Source organism: Mustela erminea, chromosome 9 (genome assembly GCF_009829155.1).
Source record: "Mustela erminea isolate mMusErm1 chromosome 9, mMusErm1.Pri, whole genome shotgun sequence".
In the NCBI taxonomy this organism is placed as follows: domain Eukaryota; kingdom Metazoa; phylum Chordata; class Mammalia; order Carnivora; family Mustelidae; genus Mustela; species Mustela erminea.
Genome location: NC_045622.1, coordinates 64,826,770 through 64,840,313, shown reverse-complemented (window position 1 = coordinate 64,840,313; position 13,544 = coordinate 64,826,770). Strand labels below are relative to the sequence as shown.

The following is a 13,544-nucleotide window of genomic DNA, read 5'->3' as shown; positions in this document are numbered from 1 at the left end:
AATTCTGAATTCTTTTTTTTAATATATAATATTTGTTTCAGGTATATGGGTCTGTGATTCTTACTGTAAAAATATTTGGCTAAAATATGAAACATCTTTGCAGTAAAACTTATAACATAGCTTAAGTAAGATTTCAGAAGTGTCTCCTGGATAAAATGGGGTTGTTTCCTTTCTCCAGATAAACTCTGAATAGTTATAGTTAAGGTACCATAAACTAGACAAAGCTAGGAAGGAACATCTTGTTACTAGAAAAGAACAGCACGTAATGTGGACTTCCTCCATGTCAAAGTGACAACCACTTAATGACAATGACTTACTATATTAAAAAAATAGAATATAAAAGATAATATATTTGTGTTGTTTTAAGCCATCAAGTTTGTCGTAATTTATTATAACAACCATTGGATACTAATACAACCATGGAGGTTTTTTTTACATAAATTTCTGTTTTTAAATACTTTGGCTCAAAAGAAGTAGCTAAATTGGTGCAGAAAATCCTCAAGTAAACAACAGTATTATAAATCACGTATACAACAATAATATTTAATGTAATTATAGTACATTATAACAACCAGAAAATTGATTCAACCTCTTGAACCAGGGCACAGTGCTATTAATTCAAGGAAGAAGTAACACTTCTTTGAGTAGACCATTTTATATAGATTTGACTTCTGAAAGTATGTGTCAAGTTTTACATACTCAGAAATATACTAGATGAGTCATGATGGGAAGAAACTAGAAACAAACAAAAAATTAAAACTGAAAGCACACAGAAGCAAACTCTACTGTCTTTCAGATGAAAAACCTAACCACACTGAAGAGGAAAAACTACTCACAATAACCTATGTACATAGTATTTGACTAACCTCAGTTTTGGACAGATTTGAGGAGAGAATTTCTTTTTTTCTTTTGTTTAAGATTTTTTATTTATTTACCAGAGAGAGAGAGAGAGAGCAAGCAAGTACACACAAGCAGGCAGAGAGGCAGGCAGAGGCAGAGAGAGAAGCAGGCTCCCCGCTGAGCAAGGAGCCCGATGCGGTACTCGATCCCAGGACCCTTGGATCATGACCTGAGCTGAAGGCAGCGGCTTAACCCTCTGAGCCACCCAGGCATCCCTAGGAGAGAATTTCAAACAAATTGTGAGCTCCTTTTAGTTAGTATGATGTTTTGAGTTGGAATGGCTGAAGAAATTTTTTAACAATTTTATATGTAATGTAAGATTTAGCAGATGAATAAATATACGTTGGTTACTGGTATCCAGGGTTCTCACTGGAAGGGACACACAAATATGTATTAGAGTCAGTGGGGAGATCCTGTAGGAATAGATAGGAATTGTGTGGAGATGTGCCTGGTTGGCTCAGTTGGTTAAGTGGCTGACTCTTGATTTCAGATCAGGTCATGAGCTGATCTCAGGGTTATGAGATCGAGCCCTGTGTCAGGCTCTGTGCTGAGCATGAAGCTTGCTTAAAATCCTCTCTCTCTCTCTTTCTTTCCCTCTTTCTCTTCCCCTCACTTAAAACCACCTCCCCACCCCTCTGGCACACACACTCTCTCTCTCTCTCTCTAAAACAAACAAAAAAGTTGGGAAAGTAATGGTGTGAACCCAGGATTTCTCATGTACGTGTGTATGTATACATCTAAACATGTCTGTTTATATGCATGTATATATGTTCATATATTTGTATATGTATGTGTGCGTGTAGTTGTGTGTGCATGCCTATATTTCTTATGTCTATCTACAGAAGTGACCCAGGAACAAAGACTCCCAGTAAAAATGATCTAACATTACCCTAATACTCAGAATTTTGATCCTTTTTTTTTAAAGTTTTTTTTTCTTTAAATTCTAGTCAGTTAACATACAGTGTAATACTAATTTCAGGTGTACAGTATAGTGACTCAACCCTTCCATACAATACCCATCACAGCAAGTGCCCTCTTTAATCCCCATCACCTTTTTCACCCATCCCCCCCACCCACCTCCTCTCTGGTAACCATCAGTTTGTTCTCTGTAGTTAAGAGTGGTTTTTTTTTGGTTTGCCTTTCTCTCTCTTCCATGCCCCCCATTTGTTCATTTGTTTTGTTCTTACATTCCACATATGAATGAAACCATATAGTATTTGTCTTTCTCTGAATGACTTATTTTGCTGAACATAATACTTTCTAGTGGAGTGCCTGGGGTGGATCAGTCGTTAAGCATCTGCCTTTGGCTCAGGTCATGATCCCAGGGTCCTAGGATTGAGCCCCACATTGGGCTCCCTGCTTAGCAGGAACCCTGCTTCTCCCACTCCCCCTGCTTGTGTTCCCTCTCTCGCTATCTCGCTCTCTCTCTCTGTCAAATAAATAAATAAAATCTTTAAAAAAAATACTCTCTAGTTTCATCTATGTCATCACAAATGGCAAGATTTCAGTCTTTTGATGGCTGAGTAATATTCCATTGTATATATATATACCACCTCTTCTTTATCCATTCATCAGTCATTGAATATCTGGGCTCTTTCCATAATTTAGCTATTGTTGATAATGCTGCTATAAACATCAGGGTGCATGTATCCCTTCAAATTAGTATTTTTTTTATCCTTTGTGTAAATACTTAATAGTAAAATTGCTAGGTCATAGGGTAGTTCTATTTTTAACTTTTTCCAGAGTGACTCTACCAGTTTGCATTCCCACCAACAGTGCAAGATGTTTCCCCTTCTCTGTATCCTCACCAACACCTGTTATTTCCTGTGTTAATTTTAGCAATTCTGACTGGTGTGAGGTGATCTCATTGTAGGTTTGATTTGTATTTCCCTGATGATGAATGATGTTGAGTGTCTTTTCATGTGTCGGTTAGCCATCTGGACATCTTGTTTTTAAAAATGTCTATTGCTGTCTTCTGCCCATTTTGTAACTGGGTTATCCATTTTCTGGGTGTTGAGTTTGATAAGTTCTTTGTAGATTTTGGATACTAACCCTTTATCAGACATGTCATTTGCAAATATCTTCTCCTGTTCTGTAGGTTGCTGTTTAGTTTTTTGATTGTTTCTTCACCTGTGCAGAAGCTTTTTATCTTGATGAAGTCCCACTAGTTCATTTTTGCTTTTGTTTCCCTTGCCTCCAGAGACATATCTAGTAAGAAGTTGCTATGACCAATGTCAAAGAGGTTACTGCCTGTGTTCTCCTCTAGGATTTTGATGGTTTCCTGTCTCACAATTAGAACTTTCATCCATTTTGAATTTATTTTTGTGTATGTTGTAAGAAACTGGTCCAGTTTCAATCTTCTACATGAGGCTATCCTGTTTTCCCAACACCATTTGTTGAAGAGACTTTCTTCTTTCCATTGATATTCTTTCAAAGAATATTCTGTCAAAGATTAGTTGACCATATACTTGTGGGTCCATTTCTGGGTTTTCTGTTTTGTTCTATTGATTTACGTGTCTGTTTTCATGCCATAACCATTCTGTCTTGATGATTATAGCTTTTTAATATAATTTAAAGTCCAAAATTATTATGTCTCCAGATTTGCTTTTCTTCTACAAGCTTGATTTGGCTATTTAGGGTCATTTGTGGATCCATACATATTTTGGAAGTGTTTATTTTAGGTCTGCAAAAAATGTTGTTGGTATTTTGATAAGGATTGCATTAAATGTGTAGGCTGCTTTCAGTTGCATAGGCATTTTAACAATATTTTTTCTGCCAGTCCATGAGCATGGAATGTCTTTCCATTTCTTTGTCTTCTCTTCAATTTACCTAATCAGTGTTCTATAGTTTTCAGATCGTTTACCTCTTTGGTTAGGTTTATTCCTAGGTATTTTATTGTTTTGGTGTAATTGTAAATGGGATTGATTCCTTAATTTCTCTTTGTGCTGCTTCATTATTGTTTTATAGAAATGCAGCAGACTTCTGTACATTGATTTTTGTATCCTGTGACTTTGTTGAATTCATATATCAGTTCTAGCAAATTTTTTTTGGTGGAGTCTAACGTTTTCTACACAGAGTATCATGTCATCTGCAAATAGTGAAAATTTGACTTCTTTTCTGCCAATTTATATGCCTATTATTTCTTTTTATTGTCTGATTTATGTGGCTAGGCCTTCCAGTACTGTGTTAAATAGTGTGGTTGGAAGTGGACATCCCTGTGTTGTTCCTGACTATAGAGGAAAAGCTCTCAGTTTTTCACCATTGAGGATGATATTAGCTGTGGGTCTCTGGTATATGGGCTTTATGATGTTGTGGTATGTTCCCTCTATCCCTACTTTTTTGAGTGTTTTTTATCAAAAATGGATGCTGTATTTTGTCAAATGCTTTTTCTGTATTTATTGAGAGACTTGTATGGTTCTTACCCTTTCTTTTATTAATGTGGTGTATCACACTGATTGATTTATAAATACTGAACCACCCTCACAGCCCAGGAATAAATCCCATTTGATTGTGGTGAAGAATTGTTTTAATGTACTATTGGATTTGATTTGTTAGTATCTTTTTGAAAATTTTTGCAGCCATGTTCTTCAGGCATATTGGCCTGTAATTCTCCTTTTTATCGGGGCCTTCACCTCAGGTCATGATCTCAGGGTAATGGGATTGAGCCCAGTGTCAGGCTCTGCACAAGTCAGCTTGTCCCTCTCCGGTTCTGCCCCTCCCCCTGCTCTTGGATGTGCATGCTTGTGTGCTCACTCTCTCTCTCAAATAACTAAATAAGTAAAATCTAAAAAAAAAAAAAAAAAAAAAACCTAAAAAACAAAAACCAACTCACCAACATGCTAAAAGGTTCATACACCATAGTCAAGTGAGATTTATTCCTGGGATGCAGTGATAGTTCAACATAAGTTGTTCTCTTTAACATGGTTAATTGATGGTAGGCAAGTTTTATTTCAGTAAAAAAATTTTTAAGGTTGTAATAATGTTTCATATTGAATGAGACTAATGAAACATAGCAACTATGTGGAGTATCTAATCCTAGAACAAATGCTAACCATAGGGAAAAATTTCTAAAGAACAATATTGTGCCAAAGCAATCTTGAGAAAGAAGAAAGCTGGAGGCATCATGCTTTCTGATTTCAAACTATGCCACAGAGTTATCAAAATATGATACTGGCACAGAAGCATATACATCAGTGGAATAGTCTAGAGTCCAAAAGTAAATCCATCCTTGTTTGGTCAGTTAATCCACAAAAATGGAGGCAAGAATATACATCGGGAAAAGATAGTGTTTTCAATAAATGATGTTGGGAAAAGTGGACAACTTCATTTAAAGGAATGAAACTGGACCACTTTCTTACAGCACATAGAAAAATAAATGCATGTGTATTAAACACTTAAATATAAAACTTGAAACCATAGAGCTCCTAGAAGAAAAATTAGGCAGTAAGCTCTTTCACTTTGGTCTTAGCTGTATTTTTTTTTCTTTTATTCATTTCCTTAGCCAAGGGCAACATATTTTGGCTGATTATCCTTTTACATTTATTTGTATGTAGTTTCTCTCAGTCTGAGATGTGTCCTTATTTTTTAATGTTATTTTTTCACAGAAATTTTCAATTTATTTTTTTTTATTTTTTTTATTATTATTTTTTTAAATTTTTTATTCATTTATTAGACAGACAGAGAGCACAAGTAGGCAGAGAGGCAGGCAGAGAGAGAGGGGAAGCAGGCTCCCTGCTGAGCAGAAAGCCCGATGTGGGGCTCGATCCCAGGACCCTGAGATCATGACCTGAGCCGAAGGCAGAGGCTTTAACCCACTGAGCCACTCAGGCGCCCCAGAAATTTTCAATTTAAAATAATGGAATTTATTCATCTTTTGATTTATGATCTGTGTATTTTACACTTTTCCTATCTGAATTTTTAGAGATACTCTGTGACATCATTTAATGAAATTTTTAATATTTCTTTATAGTGATTCATGTCAGCTTTCAGAGAGCTTGTCAGTTCACTGAAATGTTTTTGAGTGACCACTATATAGTCAGTGCTTGGTGGGGCTATACAACAGTGTATAAGGCCCAGTGTTGTCATTGAGGGACTCACATTTTAATGAAGAGGATATCAGGGACAATGAAGAAGAGAAGAAGCAGAGTTATCAAAATGAAAGAAGTGTTCTAAGAGCTCAGGTAGTTTACTATTGATCATGCAAGTGTGAGAGGTGGCAACTGGGTTGGAAATATGAATGTAAAACCATAAAGATATTTTGGCATTGTGCTCAGCCTTAATCTAGTAGTCTGGTGTCTTCAAACATTTTTAGCATCAGAACCCTGACTTCAAAGGAAATTAATGGTAGCAACTACAATAATTATAATAATAATCATAATATCAGCTAATGTAGTTTGATTATTTACCATGGTACCATGCTGAGAATTTCATGCAATATCTCATTTCTTCTTTATAACAACCATATTAGATAGGTCTTAAAATTATCCTCATTTTGGGGTGCCTGGGTGGCTCAGTGGGTTAAAGCCTCTGCCTTGGGCTCTGGTCATGGTCTCAGGGTCCTGGGATCAAGCCCCGCATCAGGCTTTCTGCTCAGCAGGGAGCCTGCTTCCCTTCCTCTCTCTCTGCCTGCCTCTCTGCCTACTTGTGATCTCTGTCAAATGAATAAATAAAATCTTTTAAAAAAATTATCCTCATTTTACCAACTGAGGCTCACAACAATTAGTATATAAACAGGTTGAAGCAAAGGTTCTCTTCATAAATTGCTTCTTTGGAACAGAATACATTTGAAAATACCCAAAAAATGGGAAGATAGCGAAGGGTTTGAATCATGAAAGTGGCATAATCAGAATAAGGACTGAATAAGGACTGGATTAGAGAAACCAGTTATGAAACTCCTACATTAATCCATATGAGGTAAAATTAAAAACATGAATTGTGAGTTCAGATGTATCATATGAGATAAGTTGGGAATGATAAAAGAGGAAAGCAGTTAATAATGGGCCAAGAAGAAATTTGCATGCCTCATGTGAAGGGACAAACCATGGTAAAGGGAGTTAAAGGAAGTATTTTACCTTAGAAGACTAATAGTGATTCCTTTTTTTTTTTTTTTAAAGATTTTATTTATTTGACAGATAGATCACAAGTAGGCAGAGTGGCAGGCAGAGAGAGAGAGGAGGAAGCACGTTCCCCACTGAGCGGAGAGCTCAATGCAGGGCTCGATCCCAGGACCCTGGGATCACAACCTGAGCTGAAGGCAGAGGCTTTAACCCACTGAGCCACCCAGGTGCCCCTAATAGTGACTCTTGATGTAGTGGGTCCATGTTATTAAGGTTCAACTGATATTAAAAAGAAAAACGATTCAGTAGTAAATAGGAGAAGATAAGAAACTGTATTTATTTAACTTTATTTTATTTTATTTTTTAAGATTTTATTTATTTATTTGAGAGGCAGTGAGAGAGAGCATGAACAAGGAGAAGGTCAGAGGGAGAAGCAGACTCCCTTTGGAGCCGGGAGCCCAATGCGGGGCTCGATCCTGGAACTCCAGGATCATGACCCGAGCCAAAGGCAGTCGTCCAACCAACTGAGCCACCCAGGCATCCCTATTTAACTTTAATTCATTAAGTATGAATGCTGTATTTTCTAGTGTTTCTGCTAGAAAAATAGAAACAGGACTTACAAATTCTGTACTAGGAGAGGGGATAAAAGAAGATCCAGGATAATTATTAATCATTTAGAAAAGGGGGAAAAAGGTAGAACAAATAAAAAGTATTAAATAAGATACTGTATGTATGTATATATATTGAAACAATCACTGTAAGTCAATTAAATGATCTACTTAAAAGACTAAGGTTGTCAGACTGGATTTTTTAAAAATGTCAACTATATTTCCAAGAAGTAGAGAAAGGTTGAAGTGAAAAGATGGAAAAAGACATACCAGGAAAATTTCAACAACAAAATTGGCATGGTTATATTAACATCAGACAAATGGACTTTAAGGGGGAAAAAACTTATTTGAACATTGCCAGTATGTAAAACAGAAATTTAAGTATGGTCCATGAACATAAAGTTGAAAGGAAAGTAATAAGTGTATTTCCAGACAGCTGATATGTTCAATGAGTGTTACATTGATTTGAAGAATAAAGACAAACAAAATGAAAGTTTGGGAAAACAAATACTCATAGGTTATATGGAATTTATAGTTTAAATAGTTTTCTTTAGAGATTTCAGAAATACTGGCTTTTTCATTCCATGTCATTCTTTGTCTGTCTGTTGACAACACATATAAAATGAAATGCATTTGGTAAGCATTTGCTCTTGTGTTTTCAGGAATTCAAAATGTCCTCAGCCTCTTTTGTGCAGTTCTCACAGAAAATAAGGTTCTCTTCCATTCTGCAAGTTTCCAGAGACTTAGTGATGCTTGCAGAGCCCTGGAATCTTTAATGTTTCCTCTTAAATATAGGTGAGGTTTTTAACTTGATTCTTTAATTTGTTCCCAAATTCTGCATTATTTATTGATGATTAGTTGCAATGTCATAGCACAATAGTTTTGAACCACAAGGGCATATTTTACAGTTATTCTATACACATGATTCTGATGGAAATCTAACCTGGAATTTGGAAATTTTCCAAGTTGTTCATTACTGAGTGTTGATTAATTTAGTGAAAAAATAATTTGAATCATATTGTCAGCAACATTTAATTCTCTTTGAATATAGTTAGTGATAAAGGTCTTAAGTTAGTTTTGTCTGATTATTTGATATTAAAGAGTTATTAATTTTTAGGAGTTATAGTGGTACTATGGCTATATTAAAAAAGATCCCTTACCTTTTTTCAGATACCTACTAAAATATTTAAGTATAAATGATATGATGTCAGGGATTTGCTTCAAATAATATAGTAGGGGAGAGAACAAAAATGAGTAGAAACATATATGAGACCTTCCACTGATAATTGTCAAATCTGCTTTGAATGCATGAGGCTTACTTTTCCTTTTTCCTCTTTTTTCTGGGGGGGATGGTGGATGTTAAAATTTTCCATTATAAAAAGTAAAAAACAAAACATCTAAACAGTGATGCCCTGATAGTGTTATGAATAAAATATTTCTAACATCTGTTTTATGAATTTGATAGTCAAGCCATTCTGGAAACTTAAGTTCATACAAACTAGAAAAAAATTTAGACTGTTTCCAGATTTTATTTAAAAAAAAATTTTTTTTTGTTTTAAACTATGTGCCTTTCTTAACCCCTAGATAAGAGAACACTCTAGGCCTTAAATTTTTGTACTCTGCCTTTTGGAGTGAATTCGAACATCAGGTATAGAAAATGGAATTTGATTGATTGTTTTATTTAGACAAATCATTATCAGTATTGAGGGAAAGGACCCATCAGGGAGTCATTGTTACCTCCTAATATCAGATTTTCATGTAAGGAAAAAATGTTTTCAAGCAAGATTGACAAACCTAAGGAGACTTCTTACCTCAGAGGGATAAGGGATAAAGAAGCTGCCCTGGGTTCCATTTCCTTTATTACCTTTTTCTATCTGATCATCTCTTTCACATGAAGGTTTTTTTAACCTTTCTTTTTAAAAATTTAATATGAACAGCCATGAGAACATTATTGATAATTTCTAAATGTAGGTATTCTGAAATTCGTACCACATAAAAATGAAAGAAAATATGATTGTATTATGAGAAAACTAATATATCTCACATATGCTTTTATTATTTCCAGTTATCCTTATATTCCTATTCTCCCGGCTCAGCTACTGGAAGTTCTAAGTTCCCCAACACCTTTCATTATTGGAGTACATTCTATCTTTAAAACTGATATCCATGAACTTGTAAGTATTCATCTTTAAAGTACAGTTATTGAGGCCAAAATGTTATCATATTTTTTGAATCCTATAACATTTCTACTAATTACTATTTTCAGATCTGTTGCATTCCCAATAGGAAAGATTGGCTGAAAGAAAAAACATCATTGAAAAATACAAATATATTAGTTTCTTCTTATAGCAAGTATGGAAGATCTACAACATGAACTTATTAATAGTTTTATATGCTCTTTGGCATATTATTTTTATCTTTCTGTATTCTCCATCTTGTTTATGAGAAAGGAAGATGAAGTAATCCGTTAACTTGTATTCTATTTATACTTTTGTTACAAGAGCAATGATATATTCATATTTTGAAATGAGACTCTGTCAGTCCTGAGTGGCTGGTAGCTAAAAAGCCAAAAACATTTGCAAAAGAGTGAAGGGTTATAGTGGAATATGAACCCTTCGGTATGAGCTCCATCAAATTATTCTTTTCTTAATGCCATATGAATAGAAATACCAAAGAAGAAAAGGAATTTTCTATATTTAAGCCGGTTCTAGAATAATGTGTTTACTTCTCTGTACTGAAATTATTTAAGAGGGACTGTCACAAAAAAATTGTGCTTCAGAGAAGGACATCCAGGATTGTCAAGACTTTAGGGACTATATCCTGTGAGACCCTTAAGGAAATTTTCTCAGGTAATAACCTGATACTGTTTGATAGCTAAAGATAAATACTGAAGTGACTGTTGTAGGAAGGTTCATTTTTTGTAATTCTGAAAAGTTGAAAGAAAATTGGTGGATGTAGTAGCTGTAGAGACAAATTTCTACTCAGTAGAAAAGCTTCCAACTATTAGAACTGCCCAATGGTGAAGGATGGCTTGCCTTAGGTAAGGAATATACCCTCAAGTACTGTAAGTGGAATGCAAGGAGCAAATTCCATGACACTTTCAGGGAGTTTAAGAAAAGTGCTTTACTTAAAGGTTGGGCTATATGACATCTTCGATCCACAGAGTCTTCAGATTCTGAAATCCTACTTTTAGTTTTAGTTGCCAATGGAGGTAGCTCTGTTGGTACTTATACATAATTATAATTGTAATCAAATCATAGGTGTCATTAAAACTGACAGTTCAACATTGTAATTATAAACAAGACCCTCATTCATATACTAATTATTTTCCTACCTTTATGTGTTGATATCTAGTTCCTATTTAACTTTGATATCACCATATAAAAATATGTGTAAATCAATAAACATACTTAGTAAAACCCAGTTTGTACTAATTAGAAGCATACCCATCTGGTTGACAGGTAATTTTGTCCCTCTAATATAAAGTTTCTGGAGGTAAGACAAGCAAATGTTTCAAAAAAATAAGTTTCTTAATTTTTGATAAATAAATTAGAATGATTTTTAAACCTATTATCAACAAAATAACTTCAGCAGTCTTGGCTAGTTTCTCTGTTATATTTTTATGTAAGTTATTTTTAAGTAGACTCATAAAATGCTAAAAATCAGTTTCTTTCTCAAGCACCCAAACAGTACCATTTTGATTTATATCAGTTGCTTTGGTTGTTAACTCTTGTAATAAGTACTATATTATTTAGAATAGAGCTAAACTACTATACCAAAGCTTCCAAAATACAGTGTGGAATTTTATTTAACACTCAAGCAGCAGTCCATAGTGCTGTTCCATTATACCAGACCGGCTTACTCCATGAACTCATTCATGGTCCAAGCTTCTTTCTTTCTTGGTTCTGCACCAGAGTTGCCTAAGGCATTGGCATCATCTAAATGTTCAAGGTTGGGTTGTTGGGTACATTATAGTTTCAGCCTTAGGAAAGAAAAAGCATAGGAGAGCCTTCGATCCCCTCTATTTTGAATACCTGAAATTGTACACATCACTTCTGACATTCCATTGACAGAAACTTAGTCATGTGTCACACCTAATTTCAAAGGAAGCTAAGAAATACGTGGTAGCTGGGAAGTCATGAACCCAGTATTCTATTGCTATGGACAGTCAAGAGTCTTTTCCACACCTGATTCTTCCCATTTTGAATTAATGAAGGTCAGATTAATTTTCTTAGCAATAAATACATTCTATTAATTATTGATTAATTTTTATCTCCTTTAGCTAGATGTAATCATAGCAGATTTGGATGGAGGCACTATAAAAATTCCTGAATGTATTCACCTCTCTTCCCTCCCGGAACCACTTCTACATCAGACTCAAGCAGCTCTTTCTTTGGTATGACATTTTTAATAATAATTTTCTTTTGATTTAAGTATAAACTCAGGCAATTGGAATTAGATATCATTGGCAGTAAAATTACTTTAAAAAGAGTTATGTGTTCTTAAAACATGAATATATTCTTACAGAATATTTAGAGTAATTCCTTACATATTATCTGAAGAATATACTTTAAATTTTGACTATGTATTTATTCTACATTCACCGTTTCATTTAGAATATTTATTTAGTAGTTACTATATACTGAATACTGTGTTAGGTATTGACACAGCTGTGAAAATAGACCAGACTGCCTCAAAATCCCTGGTTTCCCTAACATCCCTTATTAGAAGATAGTACCTACTCCTTTTTCTTCAGCCCTCTTGTTGACATCTCATTTCTTTTTGGTAGATGTGCTACTTGCAAACAGTATGATATTGTCTTGCCAATGTTTTCAAATTACTACAGAAATCTGCAACTTATTGATAAATTAAATATCCAGCATTCTTCGAAGTAAAGTATTAATAAGTCCTGTAGCTTGGCTGTTTCTCACTGACACATTTACTGTTTTTATAGCTATTTTATCTTAGTTGATTTTTTCTTTTTTACAATTTTTTTTAAGGTAGGCTTAATACCCAGCATGGCATCACATGCCCTACCAACAGAGCCAGCCAGGCGCCTCTTACCTTAGTTAATTTTTAAAATCAGAGCGTTTTGGGATGCCTGGGTGGCTCAGTTGGTTGGACGACTGCCTTCGGCTCAGGTCATGATCCCGGAATCCCGGGATCGAGTCCCGCATCAGGCTCCCAGCTCCATGGGGAGTCTGCTTCGCTCTCTGACCTTCTCCTCGCTCATGCTCTCTCTCACTGTTTCTCTCTCAAATAAATAAATAAAATCTTTAAAAAAAAAAAAAAAAGAGTAAAATCAGAGCGTTTTATTTTACCGACAAAATTTTAGGTGCCAATTTATTCATTATCAGAAAATTGAAACTTGGGGCGCCTAGGTGGCTCAGTGGGTTAAAGCCTCTGCCTTCGGCTCTGGTCATGATCCCAGGGTCCTGGGATCGAGCCCTGCATCGGGCTCTCTGCTCAGCAGGGAGCCTGCTTCCCCTTCTCGCTCTCTCTGCCTGCCTCTCTGCCTACTTGTGATCTCTCTCTGTCAAATAAATAAATAAAATCCTAAAAAAAAAAGAAAAGAAAATGGAAACTTAGAAATTCTGAATTCTTTTTCAAGTTTCTTCTTTCAAGCTAGAACTAAAGCTTCATATTCTTTAAGTTTTGGTGGGTTTTGTTTTTGTTTTTGTTTTTGTTTTGTTTTTGTTTTTGTTTTGTTTTGTTTTGAGGGAAGGGGCAAAGGGAAAGGGAGAGAGAGAATCTTATACAGCCTTCAACATGGAACCTGACATGGTGTTCAATCTCAAAACCCTAGAGGTCATGACGTGAGCCAAACTTAAGAGTTGGATGCTTAACCGACTGAGCCACCCAGACACCCCAGCCTTCATATTCTTGAATAATAGTCCAATCTGAACTGTTTAAAAGAATATTCTTCTTGTGGGGTGCCTGGCTGGCTCAGTTGGAAGAGCATGATCCTTGATCTTGATTT

General features: G+C 35.2%; 1 protein-coding gene across 2 annotated transcripts in view; it reads left to right on the top strand.

Annotated features, from left to right (window-relative positions):
* Positions 1-13,544, top strand: part of SBF2 (SET binding factor 2) — a 476,395-nt gene that overhangs the window by 256,092 nt on the left and 206,759 nt on the right. For both annotated transcript variants that reach the window (XM_032358786.1, XM_032358787.1), the window contains exons 7-9: positions 8,227-8,359; positions 9,630-9,738; positions 11,847-11,960. In XM_032358786.1, the coding sequence (XP_032214677.1) occupies positions 8,227-8,359; positions 9,630-9,738; positions 11,847-11,960 (356 nt within the window). The remainder of the gene's footprint in view (positions 1-8,226; positions 8,360-9,629; positions 9,739-11,846; positions 11,961-13,544) is intronic.